Genomic DNA, 21,007 nt, shown 5'->3' with positions numbered 1-21,007 from the left:
TTTATGGGATTAGGAGGATAAACAAAAATATGGGTCACCTGATGGTTATTTCTTTTTTTATGACAATAAGGGATGAGACAAGTGAGACAAACAGCTGGTAATTGATACACCTGTCTATTACAATGCAGTGCCACTCAGGATTCTTGAAACACCCAAAAATTCTGAGTGGCACTACAATCACCTTGAGTTATAAGATGTTAAGTCTCTTTGGCCCAGTAATTTTACTATATATCCTACCTTTCAGGCCCCTAAACACAATAATGCTTATGCATTACTGCTTCATGGCTGAAAGGTGCTCTTTTTTTACCCATAATCTAGTCAGCATCCTGTGCCAAACAAGAGCCTCCAGTTGGAAATGATTCTCAAGGGAGTTTTCAGGTTTGTAGATGCCTGAGGTATCCATCTCAAATCAATCCACAGTTTGATTGTAAGTGGAAGAAAATTTCACCCACCTCTTCAAAATACTCCCATTGAAAAATATGATAGATGACAAACTATGAAGAAACACCAAGCGGTAGAATCTGAGCCAACTTGAGGCTGGCATTAGGTATGGCAGCTATCAGTATTATTGATGGCATAGGCCTGGCTGTTGAAATACAATAGTGTTGGTGATCCACTTACAAATACAGTAACAGTACATATACTGTTGCTTGCATCATAATGCAAGCTGTGATAGAACCACCTCTCAAATATGGAAAATGACATACTTAAATATATAGTGACAGTCTATCCACTACATGTCTGCAGAGGATCATGAGATTCATTGGCCACACGACGCCGTGCTGATAACCTGGAACATCTGATGGTAACCGGGAAAATTGAAGGGAAGAGGCCGGAGCCCACGACGCTGGTCTGACTAAATATCCGAGCAGACTAACCAACCCATCAGCATCGCACTCTACCACGCAACAGAAAAAAACAGATGGAGGAAAGCTGTAGACAAACTTAAGCGGAGTCACAATCCTCAGCAATGAGGGAATGACTGTGAAGAAGATATAGTGACCACCTACCATAATAACCGCTGCCCATCTATAAATTAAATCTATATCACTTTATTCATCTATGTCCAAGAAATGACACTCATGAATGTCAAATTAACCACCACCTCGGGAAAGGTTGAGCTCTAATTAGAAGAAGAGGCAAAAAAATTGCCATTCTTTTAAATTAACATTTACAGCATCATCAATTATTTGAATCACATGGACCAGTCGTCACCTCCCTCAATCCTGAGTTATGTTTTAGTAAATGGAATGATGTCACCACAATCGAGCATCTTTCACTAAAATTCTTTGATTTTTATTGAATTATAAAGGACACATTTAAAAAAAGAATCAAATTAGAAAAATATGTTTCCAATTATTTTTCAATTGTTTTTATTTCTATCAAAATAATTGAAACTCATGAAGAAATTCAAAAAAAAATATAACAAAAAAAAGAATGATCAAAATCGGTTCACCCAGGCGAAACTCTGAGGTAATAAACATAAAAAAAACATACCGACGAATTGAGAACCTCCTCCTTTTTTTGAAGTCGGTTAAAAAGGGAAATAATACAATGCATTATATTATCATTAGACCGGCATGCAACAGTACAGAAATATTGGAAAAAAACATAATGTAAGTACTTATTTGCGACTCTTTATTGAAACGAAATGTATCCGAACCATTTTTGAAGAGATAAATAATGGTCATGAAACTTGAAACTCGTTACCAAGTGTTCTGTGCTCGTTACGTACAAAAAGAACGTCCGAAAATGGTCATCAGGTTTCACAAACTGTATTAAAGCCCGATTAAAGGCTGATTTACACAGGGTAAGTAACTGACTACAAATTCGAGGCAAGTCAGTGCTGACCCGAAAAAAACCCTGTGTAAACTGATTTGAAGTCAGTACAGTGGCTTGAAGTCAGCGCTGACTTGAATATTCGGACACGAATATTTTAAAGTCAGTTGGCGCCCCCCGCCAACCGCGCACCCCCGCGCCAGCCAAATAAACCCCGTGTAAACAGACAAGTCAGTGCGTGGTTAATCACTGCCGCTGCGTTGTAGAGTGACCACGTTTTTTTCGCTGGCGATAAAAATGACGCGGAAGCTTAGCGAAGACGAAACCTTAAAATTGGTGCAATTATATGGCGAAAACGAGTGCCTTTGGAATATTAAATCCCCAAATTACCGCAATAAAGAAATGCGGTCAACAGCGTTGCAAAATATGGCTCAACAAATGCAAATCAAAGGGCTCACTTCTACTGAAGTAAAAAATAAAATTAAAGCCATAAGGGCTACATATTATTTAGAGCTCGACAAGATACAAAAATCCACCAGATCTGGCGCTGGTGGGAACGTATATGTCCCAAAAGTCAAGTGGTTTCAAGAACTGGACGGCTTTATAAAAAATGCTATTGTAAAAAGGAAAACAATGGTAAGTATTTATTGTAAAACTTAGTTATTTTATTTCCATCCTAGGTACCTATACAAAATTAATGAATTCTATCCAATTGCCATGGCACACTTCCAGCAGTCATAAAGAAGTTCCTATATAGGTCTCTTTTTTCTTTAGCAGTCATGGAATGGTTGCCTCTTTGTTGTTCTGAAATGCTTGGAAGTGGATTTATTTCCGATCTCCATGTTCCTTCTATTATTTGTCCATCATTGTCCTCTCTGTCTACACAAGTAGATGTTATGTAGAAACTTGAACGCTTTCGCAACCAATTATGCAGGGCACAGGCTGCACAGACAATGGCATCAACTGTGTCCACATGGGTTGGAATTGCTTTTTCGAACACTCGGAATCTAGAAACCAGTATACCAAAAGCATTTTCACTTATGCGCCTTGTACGCGACAACCTGTAGTTAAAGACTTTTTCGGCAGTACTTAGCTGCGTACCTGGATAGGGTTTTAGTAAATAATTCTTCAGTGGAAATGCTGCATCACCAACTATTACTCCATTTGTAGGAAGCAATCCATCTTCCAACCGACGATATAATGAGGAATTTTTGAAAACACCTCCATCAGAGACGTTTCCATTCGCTCCAACGTCTATATATGAAAAACAATAGTCGTGGTCTACAAGTGCTAACAATACTGTACTATTGGTTTTTTTATAATTATAAAATTCACTTCCACTATTTGAAGGAGCTTTAATATGCTTCCCATCGATTGCTCCATAACATGAAGGGAAATTCCACTTGGTATTGAAACCGTCTTCAATAATGTTCCATTCTTCCTCTCGTTCTGGAATCTGTAAACAAAAAAAAATTACAACCTATATACGTATTATCATCAACTAATAATTTATTAAACATTTCATTTTATTCTCATTAACAGGATAACTCAGGAACCAGCAACGATGACGCTGAGTTGGGTGAAGCTGAGGGTGTTGGTGACGGAGCTGAAAATGTATCAAGATCTACTGAAAATAATGATAATTCTACTGAAACGCCAACTCAAGCCATCCAGACGCCAGTTCGAAATTCTGTGACAGCTCCCAATCAATCTGGGCCTCCGCGATCAAAACGCTCCAAAATATCTCAGATGGCCACCATGATAAAGGACTTAAAAAGTGTGTCAAATGATGTTAATATGTCACCATCTGAAGAAGAGTCTGACGCTGATATTTTCGGTAAACATGTGGCGGCTCAACTAAAAAAACTGTCTGAAGAACAATCTGTTATTGCACAAGAAGAGATCCAAAAAATATTATCCAAAACTAGATTGGCTGATATACAACAAAAGAAATATTAGAAGGATATAAAGCCTACAGCAATACCAATATTAAGGAAATATTACATAAATTTGAAGATGTAAGAGCACGGGGGCGCAAGAGAACTATGGTGGGATAAATTATTGATCTAAATAAAAATATAACAACCATTCTTATATTTCTTCAATAACTCATTTTGTTTGGAAGTAAAATACTTATTGGTATCGGAATTTCATGTTGAAATTTGGCAGATTCATGATATATATTTATTATACAATCTACTTTATGGGATTAGGAGGATAAACAAAAATATGGGTCACCCGATGGTTATTTCTTTTTTTATGACAATAAGGGATGAGACAAGTGAGACAAACAGCTGGTAATTGATACACCTGTCTATTACAATGCAGTGCCACTCAGGATTCTTGAAACACCCAAAAATTCTGAGTGGCACTACAATCACCTTGAGTTATAAGATGTTAAGTCTCTTTGGCCCAGTAATTTTACTATATATCCTACCTTTCAGGCCCCTAAACACAATAATGCTTATGCATTACTGCTTCATGGCTGAAAGGTGCTGTTTTTTTACCCATAATCTAGTCAGCATCCTGTGCCAAACTAGAGCCTCCAGTTGGAAATGATTCTCAAGGGAGTTTTCAGGTTTGTAGATGCCTGAGGTATCCATCTCAAATCAATCCACAGTTTGATTGTAAGTGGAAGAAAATTTCACCCACCTCTTCAAAATACTCCCATTGAAAAATATGATAGATGACAAACTATGAAGAAACACCAAGCGGTAGAATCTGAGCCAACTTGAGGCTGGCATTAGGTATGGCAGCTATCAGTATTATTCATGGCATAGGCCTGGCTGTTGAAATACAATAGTGTTGGTGATCCACTTACAAATACAGTAACAGTACATATACTGTTGCTTGCATCATAATGCAAGCTGTGATAGAACCACCTCTCAAATATGGAAAATGATATACTTAAATATATAGTGACAGTCTATCCACTACATGTCTGCAGAGGATCATGAGATTCATTGGCCACACGACGCCGTGCTGATAACCTGGAACATCTGATGGTAACCGGGAAAATTGAGGGGAAGAGGCCGGAGCCCACGACGCTGGTCTGACTAAATATCCGAGCAGACTAACCAACCCATCAGCATCGCTCTCTACCACGCAACAGAAAAAAACAGATGGAGGAAAGCTGTAGACAAACTTAAGCGGAGTCACAATCCTCAGCAATGAGGGAATGACTGTGAAGAAGATATAGTGACCACCTACCATAATAACCGCTGCCCATCTATAAATTAAATCTATATCACTTTATTCATCTATGTCCAAGAAATGACACTCATGAATGTCAAATTAACCACCACCTCGGGAAAGGTTGAGCTCTAATTAGAAGAAGAGGCAAAAAAATTGCCATTCTTTTAAATTAACATTTACAGCATCATCAATTATTTGAATCACATGGACCAGTCGTCACCTCCCTCAATCCTGAGTTATGTTTTAGTAAATGGAATGATGTCACCACAATCGAGCATCTTTCACTAAAATTCTTTGATTTTTATTGAATTATAAAGGACACATTTAAAAAAAGAATCAAATTAGAAAAATATGTTTCCAATTGTTTTTATTTCTATCAAAATAATTGAAACTCATGAAGAAATTCAAAAAAAAATATAACAAAAAAAAGAATGATCAAAATCGGTTCACCCAGGCGAAACTCTGAGGTAATAAACATAAAAAAAACATACCGACGAATGATGTTAATATGTCACCATCTGAAGAAGAGTCTGACGCTGATATTTTCGGTAAACATGTGGCGGCTCAACTAAAAAAACTGTCTGAAGAACAATCTGTTATTGCACAAGAAGAGATCCAAAAAATATTATCCAAAACTAGATTGGCTGATATACAACAAAAGAAATATTAGAAGGATATTAGAAGGATATAAAGCCTACAGCAATACCAATATTAAGGAAATATTACATAAATTTGAAGATGTAAGAGCACGGGGGCGCAAGAGAACTATGGTGGGATAAATTATTGATCTAAATAAAAATATAACAACCATTCTTATATTTCTTCAATAACTCATTTTGTTTGGAAGTAAAATACTTATTGGTATCGGAATTTCATGTTGAAATTTGGCAGATTCATGATATATATTTATTATACAATCTACTTTATGGGATTAGGAGGATAAACAAAAATATGGGTCACCTGATGGTTATTTCTTTTTTTATGACAATAAGGGATGAGACAAGTGAGACAAACAGCTGGTAATTGATACACCTGTCTATTACAATGCAGTGCCACTCAGGATTCTTGAAACACCCAAAAATTCTGAGTGGCACTACAATCACCTTGAGTTATAAGATGTTAAGTCTCTTTGGCCCAGTAATTTTACTATATATCCTACCTTTCAGGCCCCTAAACACAATAATGCTTATGCATTACTGCTTCATGGCTGAAAGGTGCTCTTTTTTTACCCATAATCTAGTCAGCATCCTGTGCCAAACAAGAGCCTCCAGTTGGAAATGATTCTCAAGGGAGTTTTCAGGTTTGTAGATGCCTGAGGTATCCATCTCAAATCAATCCACAGTTTGATTGTAAGTGGAAGAAAATTTCACCCACCTCTTCAAAATACTCCCATTGAAAAATATGATAGATGACAAACTATGAAGAAACACCAAGCGGTAGAATCTGAGCCAACTTGAGGCTGGCATTAGGTATGGCAGCTATCAGTATTATTGATGGCATAGGCCTGGCTGTTGAAATACAATAGTGTTGGTGATCCACTTACAAATACAGTAACAGTACATATACTGTTGCTTGCATCATAATGCAAGCTGTGATAGAACCACCTCTCAAATATGGAAAATGACATACTTAAATATATAGTGACAGTCTATCCACTACATGTCTGCAGAGGATCATGAGATTCATTGGCCACACGACGCCGTGCTGATAACCTGGAACATCTGATGGTAACCGGGAAAATTGAGGGGAAGAGGCCGGAGCCCACGACGCTGGTCTGACTAAATATCCGAGCAGACTAACCAACCCATCAGCATCGCACTCTACCACGCAACAGAAAAAAACAGATGGAGGAAAGCTGTAGACAAACTTAAGCGGAGTCACAATCCTCAGCAATGAGGGAATGACTGTGAAGAAGATATAGTGACCACCTACCATAATAACCGCTGCCCATCTATAAATTAAATCTATATCACTTTATTCATCTATGTCCAAGAAATGACACTCATGAATGTCAAATTAACCACCACCTCGGGAAAGGTTGAGCTCTAATTAGAAGAAGAGGCAAAAAAATTGCCATTCTTTTAAATTAACATTTACAGCATCATCAATTATTTGAATCACATGGACCAGTCGTCACCTCCCTCAATCCTGAGTTATGTTTTAGTAAATGGAATGATGTCACCACAATCGAGCATCTTTCACTAAAATTCTTTGATTTTTATTGAATTATAAAGGACACATTTAAAAAAAGAATCAAATTAAAAAAATATGTTTCCAATTATTTTTCAATTGTTTTTATTTCTATCAAAATAATTGAAACTCATGAAGAACTTAAAAAAAAAATATAACAAAAAAAAAGAATGATCAAAATCGGTTCACCCAGGCGAAATTCTGAGGTAACAAACATAAAAAAACATACCGACGAATTGAGAACCTCCTCCTTTTTTTGAAGTCGGTTAAAAAGGGAAATAATACAATGCATTATATTATCATTAGACCGGCATGCAACAGTACAGAAATATTGGAAAAAAACATAATGTAAGTACTTATTTGCGACTCTTTATTGAAACGAAATGTATCCGAACCATTTTTGAAGAGATAAATAATGGTCATGAAACTTGAAACTCGTTACCAAGTGTTCTGTGCTCGTTACGTACAAAAAGAACGTCCGAAAATGGTCATCAGGTTTCACAAACTGTAGTAAAGCCCGATTAAAGGCTGATTTACACAGGGTAAGTAACTGACTACAAATTCGAGGCAAGTCAGTGCTGACCCGAAAAAAACCCTGTGTAAACTGATTTGAAGTCAGTACAGTGGCTTGAAGTCAGCGCTGACTTGAATATTCGGACACGAATATTTTAAAGTCAGTTGGCGCCCCCCGCCAACCGCGCACCCCCGCGCCAGCCAAATAAACCCCGTGTAAACAGACAAGTCAGTGCGTGGTTAATCACTGCCGCTGCGTTGTAGAGTGACCACGTTTTTTTCGCTGGCGATAAAAATGACGCGTAAGCTTAGCGAAGACGAAACCTTAAAATTGGTGCAATTATATGGCGAAAACGAGTGCCTTTGGAATATTAAATCCCCAAATTACCGCAATAAAGAAATGCGGTCAACAGCGTTGCAAAATATGGCTCAACAAATGCAAATCAAAGGGCTCACTTCTACTGAAGTAAAAAATAAAATTAAAGCCATAAGGGCTACATATTATTTAGAGCTCGACAAGATACAAAAATCCACCAGATCTGGCGCTGGTGGGAATGTATATGTCCCAAAAGTCAAGTGGTTTCAAGAACTGGACGGCTTTATAAAAAATGCTATTGTAAAAAGGAAAACAATGGTAAGTATTTATTGTAAAACTTATTTATTTTATTTCCATCCTAGGTACCTATACAAAATTAATGAATTCTATCCAATTGCCATGGCACACTTCCAGCAGTCATAAAGAAGTTTCTATATAGGTCTCTTTTTTCTTTAGCAGTCATGGAATGGTTGCCTCTTTGTTGTTCTGAAATGCTTGGTAGTGGATTTATTTCCGATCTCCATGTTCCTTCTATTATTTGTCCATCATTGTCCTCTCTGTCTACACAAGTAGATGTTATGTAGGAACTTGAATGCTTTCGCAACCAATTATGCAGGGCACAGGCTGCACAGACAATAGCATCAACTGTGTCCACATGGGTTGGAATTGCTTTTTCGAACACTCGGACTCTAGAAACCAGTATACCAAAAGCATTTTCACTTATGCGCCTTGTACGCGACAACCTGTAGTTAAAGACTTTTTCGGCAGTACTTAGCTGCGTACCTGGATAGAGTTTTAGTAAATAATTCTTCAGTGGAAATGCTGCATCACCAACTATTACTCCATTTGTAGGAAGCAATCTATCTTCCAACCGACGATATAATGAGGAATTTTTGAAAACACCTCCATCAGAGACGTTTCCATTCGCTCCAACGTCTATATATGAAAAACAATAGTCGTGGTCTACAAGTGCTAACAATACTGTACTATTGGTTTTTTTATAATTATAAAATTCACTTCCACTATTTGAAGGAGCTTTAATTATAATATGCTTCCCATCGATTGCTCCATAACATGAAGGGAAATTCCACTTGGTATTGAAACCGTCTTCAATAATTTTCCATTCTTCCTCTCGTTCTGGAATCTGTAAACAAAAAAAAAATTACAACCTAAATACGTATTATCTTCAACTAATAATTTATTAAACATTACATTTTATTCTCATTAACAGGATAACTCAGGAACCAGCAACGATGACGCTGAGTTGGGTGAAGCTGAGGGTGTTGGTGACGGAGCTGAAAATGTATCAAGATCTACTGAAAATAATGATAATTCTACTGAAACGCCAACTCAAGCCATCCAGACGCCAGTTCGAAATTCTGTGACAGCTCCCAATCAATCTGGGCCTCCGCGATCAAAACGCTCCAAAATATCTCAGATGGCCACCATGATAAAGGACTTAAAAAGTGTGTCAAATGATGTTAATATGTCACCATCTGAAGAAGAGTCTGACGCTGATATTTTCGGTAAACATGTGGCGGCTCAACAAAAAAACTGTCTGAAGAACAATCTGTTATTGCACAAGAAGAGATCCAAAAAATATTATCCAAAACTAGATTGGCTGATATACAACAAAAGAAGTATACAGAAAATGCACACTCTTCAGCCCCTAACTATTTTATCCCTAGTCCGGCAGCAACTACAACAAGCAGCACAAGTAGCATGGGATTTTACTCCCTGGAGCCCAACCCAATGACTGCATCAAGCGACAACACCATAACATTTTACCCGCCAGAGGTTGCCGAGCCTGCCACTAGCAACAGCTCTTTAGGATTTCATTCTACCGATCGATCAACGAACCCCACATTTGTAAACCCCAGGCAGATTATTATTACACCCTCAGGTTTGAATTACAGCACCACGATCAACGAAGAAGCTGAAAGTGAAAATAACACTGCTGTTAACACGATTATGCGTGCCTATGAAAATTCTTAATACTATTTTGATGTTATGTATTTCTTAATTTTCTAATAATTTAATAATAAAAATTTTCTTACCATAATATGTGTTTTTAGTGCCGTATATATTGCCCAGCACACTTCTGGTATTAGTTGAGAAATTGCTGATTTTGAGACACGATAAAAGTGACTAAGGAACCGATAGTTCATTCCTGAAGCCAAAAATGTCAGCGTTATTTCAAGTTTAATTTTGGCTGGTAAAGCATCTCTCATGAATGTATCATGTCGTTGAATAGAGCTCGATATCATTCACAGCAATTCGTCAAAATTCTGTGGTGACATCCTCATAGCCAGTTTGTACTCCGCAGAATCTTCAAATCGCAATTGCTTCAGCAACAAAGCAGAGCCACCAGTTTCGTTTCTATCGTCAATCCATTTTCTTACCCATTGTCGTTTATTTTTAGTTATCTCATTTTCTACCATTTTTATTAACTCATTCAACAGCAAAATTGATAAATTTTTCAACAAATAATTAAATCGTCGTTTCAGTTGTTTTCGCGAATTCATTTTTCCCACTGACTTCACACACGTGTGCTCACCATGAGAAACGCACCACTACTACTTACTTCATGTAAGTCAGTCGCGGCGCCGACATTGGCGCTGCGACTGACTTGTCTACTGACCCTGTGTAAATCAGCCTTTACTCGCAATAATGTGTTAATGGTAAGTTTGGCTGGGACTTAGTATCCCTTAGCACGAATTAGGAGGTTAAAATATTGTAGTTGATAGAGCCTTAGTCCACGATTATAATGATATGATACCACTTTTATTACAAGGTAATGCACCGTTTTCAAGAAAATAACGAAAAAAATTGTAACCTAAATCGGGTAAATATAATCGTGGACCAAAGCTCTATCAACTATAATTTATAAAAATTGGTTAGGTTAGGATATGTTACAACAGTTAAAACAACGCACGTGCCGAGCGTAGCGGGCCGCGGTAGTGGCCAACGAGTGCCAGAAACGAATTCTAGGCGTTTCCCTTCCTTTGCTCTCCATAAAAATGTCATAATTTGAAGTTAGGTTATAATGCTTTTTCTCTGGAACGGTGCATTACCTTATAAATAGAATGGTAGCATTATAATCGTAGACTAAAGCTCTATATACTACAATCTTTTTTACCTCATAATTCGTGCTAAGGGATACTAAGTTTAAACTCAACTTATGAGTAGTACAAGTTCAGAGAAAGCGGCTGCAATTCAGGTCTTTTATCATGATTGGTAACTAACTCTATAACTACCACACACAATATCTTTATCATCTTAACAAAAATTATAAATTTTAACTAACAATACACTTGCGTATAGGCAAACAAAGCGTGCGAGCGAGAAGAACATATCTAATAGCGTAATATACAGAAAAAGTAAGGCGAATCTATTTTTACCTACTGTAACCAATTTTGATTGACAAGTCGCAGTCAGCCACAGTCGGCATTAGCAGTGAACGTAGTGTTTAACTTTAAATTCTCTTTGATTAGCAACTTACGTATTTTGACCACTAGCTGACGCTATATATACTCTATGTACAGCAACTGGGCCATGTCGTTACAGTAAAAGCTAATCGAACAAAATGGCAAATTTACCTACTACCGATAGGAAATCTATGTTCGAATTTATCTCATTATCCAGCAGCCCCATAGAAGTATATATAGGCTATAGTAACGCTCGATGGAGTAGTCTGAAGTCGACTTAGAGGGCGCGATCAATGAGAGTACAATTTACAAACTACCGAAGTTAATTAATACACAATGATTATTAAAATGGTATTTTTATTACTGCAATATTAATGCATAAGAAAAATTGGTCGTAACACTAAGACTTCTTGCAACAGGAAATTCATATCAACAATTTCATTTCTTTAATATTCCAATCCCTGCTGACAGAAAATATCTCTAAAACTTGTTGGGGTTACTACTATTATTCGGAAACATAAAACTTAGATACGTCCTCCACGCACGAAGAGTCACGAGCGACTGAAATCATGAAATTTTTTTTTTAGAGGATAACTGTATTTCCAGTTACGCCGTATATACGTCGACCTCAAGTGCCCGCGTAAGCGGACCCCCATACCGACTAAAACCTCCTCTATGCTATTGGCCCTGATCGCTTTTACAGCGACATAGGACATGGGCCGTGGAGGCCTCAAAAACTACGCAACAACAGTCGCGGGGCGTCTCCTAAGGAGACTCGAACCTCGGACTGGCTGTGTGCTTGTGTGAATGAAATCATGAAATGATGATATCAGTATTTAAACGCGATTACACTTTCCTAAATGCGTTTCTAATTAGGCTTCTAAACGATTCAGTCAGTCAGAAACCATCCTTGCTTCTGAATGTAGGATGCTAGGTTGCTGGTTGATGCGTGGTTGAATTCGATTATATTTGTCTAAAGTCAGTAACGACAAAATTTAGTTATGTGTAATACTACTAATAAACAAAGGTACTCCGTGGTTTAGTATTTACATCCTCTTTGGTTAGCAGTTATCAAATATTGAGCTGTGAGCAGTGTTCTGTGGCTGTGAGCTGTATAAAATGTATGAAAATAATAAATAAATAATACATAGTGCTTTACATACTTTATAACTTTGATTGATATCTTTCTAAATAAGTAATCAATATAATATAGGTAGATTATTATTCATTGTCTCCATAAAATATTTATTTCAACCTCCAATTAGAGCGGGCAAATTGAATTTAACATTTAAGTACTTAATACCTATTACATTTATGAAGAATCATGAGTAAAAAAATTTCTTTCGGTAAAATTACACTTAATTTTCAAAAAGAAACGAAAGATGATCCTTCTATATCTGGGTTTGGTACATTCGGACGCACCCCAATTCAAGAACAGAAAGAAATTGAAACAATTGCCGAGGACTTAGAGAATCAGCATGTACACAAAGTAATGGGTATTAAAAACTTCGGAAAGAAGGCTAAACAGTTTGATGTTGAAGAGATGGTGGAACGTGCTAGGAAGACAGCCCAAGAAAATGCATTGCAGAAGCCAGCACCTCCTGATGATATAAACGCAGTGAGTGTAATTAGGCCCGTACCAAAAGAGTCAACTCACAGTGAGAGTGATGATGAACTGATAGGTCCACCTATACCTACCAGTCTTACTAGTAAAAAAACAAGTGAGGACAAAAAATCTGGTGATGATAGCTATGGTGAGCTTAGTGGATCAGATGATGAAGATTTGCCATTGGATAAACAAATCCCTTATACACATGAGGTAAGGTTATTAAAATACTATCACAATCTTCATTTTCACTTTAGATATCCTTAAATATATGTGCACATTTTTTAAATTAATCAGAAAGTTAAATATTACATGTTTTATATGATATCTTTATCTAATATTATTTTTAACTATTATCATTGAAAATAAATATACATTAATAAGCATTTTTTAATGTTTTCATTTTATTGTGCTTCAAAACCATTTCATGCTAGTGGTTGGCTTACTAAGACCAAATTGAATTAATCTTGTTCTGTTTTATAATTCTATGTTTATTATATTAGAAAAGTTAAGCAATGTCCTGCTTTTGCTTGAAGCTCAGTGATTTGCTAAAAAATTGAGCAGTGGGAAATGTCTTGGGTCTGGTTAGGGGGTAAAATATGTGATTTTGGGTATCACTTGCTATTTTTAAAATATATATATACTTTTAAAAACACACAGTTTTATTAATATTGATGGCTCATATAACCCTGAGGTTAGTGATCCTGTTTTTAAGAATGTTTTTTATTTATATTTATTGATTGAATCTACATTTGCTTTAGGTTGAAATGCTACATGGCTGCAAAGCAGTTGTGGCTCTAGCAGTGGACCCCTCAGGTGCACGGTTGGCAACAGGATCTATTGATTATGATGTCTCATTCTGGGATTTTGCTGGTATCATTATTTTTTATTATAATTTGTAAATTATTATGTCAAGGATTTAAGCTAAAAATATGGTGGAATCACATATATTGGCAAATTAAGTATTACTTATTGATTGTAAGATGTACTTCCAAGCTTCCTCTGTTGCCGTCTCTGCAATTTCGAGGGCAGGGTCCTGTCAACTCTCTGGCTGAATGTAGATTTTGAAGACCATATCTCTCTTTTAAACCTATATCTACATGATGTGTGTCTACAGGTCCCATAGTGGTTATGCAGGAAAGGATTTTCTCATGGGCTGCATTCAAATAGGCATGATGATGTGATTGATCAGATCGGCTCTACTGAAATTGTAGTAGTCAGTGGCTTCAATAGGCATATAGCCAAAGAGCTTGGGTCACACACTACAGACTATGCCCCTGCATAGATTTGGACATAATTTTGCATTGGATTATAGTCTGTCCCAATGGTTGAGCTTGAGGTTTGCCAGGTCTTAATGGACACCCCTCTTAGAACCATGGCATGATCAGGAGTGTAGTGCCTATCCAACGGCCGGGTCTCAGCACACCATCGACTCGCCGCGTTTGGCACTTACAATCAGTGGATTGGAATAGTGTTCATTCCTTTTTTGCATCCTACCCTTAGGACAAGGTTTGTTTCCTATCTGATGATAGTGCCGGCGCAGTTGCAGTGGCCGATGTGATACAACCATCCTCTAAGATTCAAGTTGTCAAAATCAGAGATCGGCTTTCAAAGTACCTGACTGGAACACGCAAGTTATGGGCGTTGTCACAAGCTGCTCTTCAACTAGGCGTCCCTACTATCACTGCATATAAGTAATGGTACTCTGGTGCATACAATGGTCCAAATCCAAGGTACATGGCCTGCTCTAAGCGACACGGCGACATAAAGTCGCTTAAAAAAATCTTTAGAACAAGCAGTAACTAATTTCCCCATGGAAACAGTCCATAAATTCGTAGATTTGTGGTCAAGCAGTTTAAAGATTATTAGGATTATTAGATATTACTACAGGTTAGCATTAAAATCAAAGGTCATTTTGAATATATATTCCTTTACTTAATGCTGAGAGTTCAATAAATAAATATGAAGATTATCTTATGTCAAAGAAAAATTAATACATTTTCATTTGTAACAGAATTTATGATTTAATGATGAAATGATTTGTATTTTTATGTGATTGCCACTTCAGGGAATATATTCATATTTGTATTGCATATAATATATTCAAATATTACCTTAGTGTGGATATTTATGGACGAACCCACCCTAGGGTAGGAAATTATGAAATACCAGTGCATTTTAATTAAGACAGTCCATTCTCTCTGTGACAATAGATGTTAAGTACATAACATGCATAAAATTGGTCCTTCGAGCCGGATATAATATAAAGTTGATTTATAGGCATGGATTCATCAATGCGGTCTTTTCGCACACTGCAGCCCTGTGAGAACTATCCCATAAGAGCCCTACAGTACTCGGCGACTGGGGACTCCATACTGGTAGTTAGTGGATCAGCTCAAGCGAAAGTGCTGGATAGAGATGGGTTTGAAGTTCTGGAATGTGTCAAGGGTGATCAGTACATCAACGATATGGCAAAGTAAGGTTCATTCATATTGACATGTAGCATATTTTAAAAATGGAAAGAAAGATTAAGTCACTTGGGGGTAAGTCATCACACTTTACAAGTTATTTTGGGAAAACATGTCGAGTTGCAGGAGTGATGTGTGGGATGGAATAAATACCTATGTTCATGATGAAATAGTTTCATCTTTTTAATTTTTTTTCAAAATAGTATTTAAGATTACTTATTGAACGTCAAAAACTACCCCACCCATTCGAAATCGTGTGCCTCAACCTGAGAATAACGCGCGCAAGAATCTCGTCGGTTTTTTTTATTTGAATTACAAAGTATTTCATACAATATAAATTAAATAGCCTCTGGGTGTTCGCTCCATTTCCAGTCTGTGGTATCATTAAGAAAATCATTTATGTTATTATAAACTTTACCACACAAATGTTTTTAACAATTCTTTTAAATTTCGTAACACATTGTTTTGTTCATTTTTTGCGATCATGTTGTAAAAGCATATACATCGCCCAATAAAAGACTTACTAAATCAACTTAGCCGAGTAGTAGGCATAACAAGTTTATGTTTGTTCCTAATGTTAACATTATGATTGTCGCAGTTTTTAAATTCCTTAATGTGCATATGGACATACGGAACATTATCACGAATATATTGAGATGCAACAGTTAAAATGTTTATTTTTTTAAGTTTTTCTCTTAATGATTCTTTATAAAATTTTATTTACCTTTATTTTTTCTTCCCTAGAACAAAAGGTCACACGGCTGCCCTCAATAGCGGCTGCTGGCACCCCCAAATCAGAGAAGAGTTCATGACGTGCTCCCAAGATGGAACACTCAGGTTATGGCTCACAGATAACCCTAAACAGCACAAATCTGTAATCAAACCTCGGCAGCAAGGAGGTTTGAAAACTAACCCGACTTCTTGCATTTTCTCTCGAGACGGAAACGTCGTAGCATGCGGATGCTACGACGGCTCGATACAAATGTGGGACCATAGAAAGAACTTCGTCAACACATCTACCTTATTAAGAGATGCACATCAAAAGCAATCCGAAATAACCAGCATCTCATTCTCTTACTTGGGCAATCACCTCTCAAGTCGAGGAAATGATGACACACTAAAATTGTGGGACTTAAGGGCTTTCAAGAAACCTCTGCATGTTTTCGGAGGCCTCTTTTCCAGATACGAGCAAACAGATTGTGGCTTCAGTCCTGATGATGCGATGATATTCACTGGGGAGTCATTGCAACGAAATCAAGATACAGGAAGACTGTTATTTTACAATGTTAAAACATTTGAGAAAGTAACGCAAATGGATGTGACAAAGTCTCACGTGATAAAAGCTGTGTGGCATGCCAAGTTGAATCAGATATTTGTGGGTTGTGGTAATGGAGTTGTGAAGTGTTATTATGACAATAAACGTAGTTTGCGTGGGGCTAAGCTCTGTATAGTCAAAACTCATAGAAAAAAACAGTCCGTAGAGATTGTAAGCTCGCAACAAATAATAACACCACATGCATTACCCTTATTCAAACAAGAGAAACTTCGGACTAGTAAGAAGAAAATGGAAAAAGATAGGCTAGATCCTGTGAAGTCTCAAAGACCGGACCTTCCTATAACCTCGGGTCAGGGTGGTAGGGTAGCTGCTTCGGGAAGTACGTTAAGTTCTTTTGTTATCAGGAATCTGGGTTTGAGCAAACGTGTAGATGATGACCAGGATCCAAGAGAAGCTATACTGAAGTATGCTAAAGAGGCAGAGGAGAATCCGTTCTGGGTGGCTCCGGCATATAAGAAGACACAGCCGATGCCGATATTTACTAATGATGAAGATGGGGCGTCTGATGCTAAGAAACCTAAGACAGAAAAATAAATTTTATTTAAAGTAGTACTGAAAATTGTTTTAATTGCGGTAACCGCCAAAGCAGTCTGGGATCAGTCAGAAGTGGGATGATAACTATTTATTTTGTATAAACGAATAAACTAGTTAGCTGTTCATATTGTATGCGAGCCAGTACACAGTAAGTGACTCGATCGCTTGGCGTTGGGAAGAAACGTCGCTTCAGTGTATCTTCCATATTATTTATTACTTGCGAGGACTATTCTGAAAATATGTTTGAACTGATAGCTGCATCCGGATACCCCCATCGCACCACACGGTAAACTAATATATCACATATAAAATAAATAAGCATGTATTAGTTATTTTTATGGAAGAGGTGGACAAACGAGCATGCGGGTTACCTGATGGTACTTGATCACCGCAGCTCATTCTCTCTTGTAATACCAGAGGAATCGCAAGAGCGTTGCCGACTTTAGAAAGCGTCAAATAAACTCACATCAGTTCCAAAGTGTCAAATTCAGAAAGGTTGAGATTTTGGAACCCTTTTCTGAATAGTTGGAACTGAGATATCGATATAATTGATATAGATGATATAGACCGAAAACACTGGTACGTGGTTGGAGCAAAATGGGTGTTTTGTGACAAAAGTCAACAATACAACTTAAGGCGACACTAAATGCCAGCGACCTTGAGCGATTTGAGTTCACCGCTGCCGGCCCGCCATCTATGTAACAAAGCCAATATTTTCAAAATTATTGCGTGGAAAACAGTTTATATGCTTACAGTCCTCGTTATTCACTACTAATCTGAATAAATGAACCTACACAAAAAAGTACAACCTATAAGAATAACTTTTATGAGAGAAGTACCAAATGCATCACGCCAGGTCAAAAAACTTGTTTAACTTCAAAGAAAAGTGGTAGTTCATAAAGTCTCGGCAGTGTTAACTATAACCAACAGCAAGCATAAGCAACCAACAAATAAGACTTAAGGATATGTGTAACAGGATTAAGTAGTGTTCATAACTCGAAATGCTATACTTTCACCACAAAACTTGTCTAAAAACACCATGTTTGCGTGTTTTCTGCTTACTCTTCGCCTTAACACGATACCGATGATTCTATGTGTGGTTTTTATCATTGGGAGGTAACTTTTCCACGTTCGTCACAATCCAAGATGTTATCATTTTTAATCAAAAAGTTCTAGGCCATTTCAGTTGGGAAAGAGCTCAAAGAGTAATGTTGTTTTGGACTGCGGTTATAATTAGTCCCTCAGTACACTACTTACAATTGAGCGTATTTCAGGAAACAGGAGGTCTTTATATGAAGTTCACCCACAGTGCAGTTGTTAAGTTTTTTCGATTGGCGGCGTTTCTTCTTTAGATAATTTATACGTATAGATAGGCTCAAAAAGAAAAGCTGTGAACATGTCAAAAAAAATAGCGGCGAACTGTAAAAAAAGCCTATTTTTTCAGCAACACGACGCGCGTGTATGATTTAGCTGTCATGTACACTAAAGTAATAAACCTCGTCTATTGTTATGCGTTGCCTCTGATCTCTAATCTAGGCGTATAAATTATATAGGGTTTGTTCATCTTCACGATATATTATGTAGCTACTGCAAACCCCGCAAATTGATAATGCACCTGGTTTCTATCTTAACGCCCGATAAGTCGCTTTAATTATACTAATTACCTACTAAAGAAGGCAGGTCTTTACCTAGTTTTCGTTTATCTTTGTTACACGTAGACAAAGCCAGTTGTGTGTCAAACTACGCTTTCGATACTAAAATATCCTCGAGGCAGAACATATTTTCCTTAATCCGATCTCCAAAACGATGAACCTCCAAAATATCAGAGTAAAAGTCCTTGCAAAGTGATCTTCATGCATTAAAAAAAGTGTGCGTCTCGGGGCACCTGACAAAAGTGATAATTTAAAACTAATCTAAGTTTAACCATTTAATATTGTAATTGTACGAACTTGTAAAAAGCTTAGGTTATTAGGTAAATTTTATGTATGGTATATTAGTAACAATTCGCCAGAGTGAGAGAAGAGGAGCCTACGTACCGCTGCCGTATGCATGAGAGAAAGGGATGCTAAACAGACTGACGCCGTAACGCGTTACGTTACGAATTGGATTACCCTGCCATAAGACTGCCTGCCTGCCATAAACCTGCCACTTTAAAAAATTTCAAGATCAACACAAAAATTGTCACCTTTTTGCTCTTAATAGTGATTTGCATTATTATAACACTAGAAATAAGGGATTGCTTGTGACTAATTCTAGTAGGCTTCATAAGATACATAATAGCTTTAAGGTTAAATGTATACACTTCTAAAATAAAGTCCCAGCCACTGTTTAGGCATTATCTATAAATAAATTTAAATGTTTTATAAAAATATGGCTCTGTCCTAAATCCTATTTCTCCACTGCTGAATATCTAAATGATCGGACAGCCTGGGACTAGATTGTGATGATTTTATAGCGATATAAATGACTGTACAATATTGTATATTTTTATTGAAAAGAGCGCAAGATGCGCCCCTTCTTCTCTCTCAGAGCGCCATTTGTTTCCGAAGCGGTAGTAGTATCTAGTAGTTATTAGAAATGACATCAAAAAGAATTCTAAAGGAATCAATTTTTGAGAAAATAAATGCCTTTTATGCCTTTTATACACATAAACAATATAATTATTAAGGCTAATAAGATATTAGGGTTTATCATAAGGATGTGTTCTCAACTAACGTCAATTAAATTGATGAAAATATTATACTGTGCTTACGTTCGTAGCCATCTAGAATACCCATCTCAAGGTCACGCTAAAATCAGCTTTTTTTTTACCCCCTCCCCCCCTATTGTCACGCTGTGTCACACTTTCTGTGACCCCCCTAGAAATATTTCGTCACAAAAACTAAGACCCCCCTGCTGAGTATGATAAATTCCAAATGATAGTACACAAATTCTGAAAATTAAAAATATTTCGGCAATAAAGATGCACCGCATACACTTTTTCGTAGGTATCCGGTCAGGTTGATCCGTCATCCTCTGAGGTGAAAGACTCCATCACTCTCTGATGCACGTCACGCAACTAACCTACTATCGGGTGAACTCGGGACCGCAAGAATCTCATACTATATGTATGGGAATATTTAATATCAAAATTTTCCAAACTTCACGTTTGATTTTCATAAAGTTTTTGATATCATTTTACTAATTATGTAACGTACTTTCGATATCAGTTTAAAGTTTTTTGATATCTGTAATAGTTACGGAATAATCACCTAGTCACAGTTAACGATTACACCCTGTAAATGTATTTTCAAAACTTCGAAGACAAAAAATTCAGCTGCGAATAAGTAATCACCAACATACATAGTAAAACCATGTCCGAAACACGCTGCATCTTATAAGTATTATTCCGATCGGTTCAATAGGTTAATTATAAACTAAAGAAAAAACGGCTCTCCATATCTTTAGATATGTAATTTTTCTATACGTGTGTTGACAGTGAACTCCTACTAAACCGCCGGACCGATTTGAATGAAATTTTCTGTGTGTGTTCAAGTGAATTTGAGGATGGTTTAGATTCACAATTGAACTACCTCCTAAATGGCTGGAACGATTTTGATGATTTTTTTAGAGTGTTCCAGTGAATTTGACATTGGTCATTGG

The 21,007-nt window shown here is 37.0% G+C and overlaps 1 protein-coding gene and 1 long non-coding RNA gene across 4 annotated transcripts; both read left to right on the top strand.

The window, feature by feature from the left end:
- Positions 1-847: 847 nt before the first annotated feature.
- Positions 848-10,055, top strand: LOC126970040 (uncharacterized). Of its 3 annotated transcripts, XR_007730522.1 has the most exons (3): positions 848-1,473; positions 7,371-8,311; positions 9,225-10,055. It is a non-coding gene; the product is annotated as an uncharacterized LOC126970040 (long non-coding RNA). The 3 variants fall into 3 exon arrangements; XR_007730521.1 differs by lacking the exon at positions 7,371-8,311 and having other exon boundaries at positions 848-2,415; XR_007730520.1 differs by lacking the exons at positions 7,371-8,311; positions 9,225-10,055 and adding an exon at positions 3,322-3,869 and having other exon boundaries at positions 848-2,415.
- Positions 10,056-12,497: 2,442 nt separating this feature from the next.
- Positions 12,498-17,380, top strand: LOC126969980 (gastrulation defective protein 1 homolog). The gene is made up of 4 exons (XM_050815631.1): positions 12,498-13,240; positions 13,789-13,900; positions 15,308-15,503; positions 16,240-17,380. Exons 1-4 carry the CDS (start codon positions 12,746-12,748, stop codon positions 17,363-17,365), a joined length of 1,929 nt encoding a protein of 642 aa, XP_050671588.1. The 5' UTR covers positions 12,498-12,745; the 3' UTR covers positions 17,366-17,380.
- The last annotated feature ends 3,627 nt before the right edge of the window (positions 17,381-21,007 follow it).

Source organism: Leptidea sinapis, chromosome 19 (genome assembly GCF_905404315.1).
Source record: "Leptidea sinapis chromosome 19, ilLepSina1.1, whole genome shotgun sequence".
NCBI lineage: Eukaryota > Metazoa > Arthropoda > Insecta > Lepidoptera > Pieridae > Leptidea > Leptidea sinapis.
This window is presented reverse-complemented; position numbering and strand designations above follow the sequence as displayed.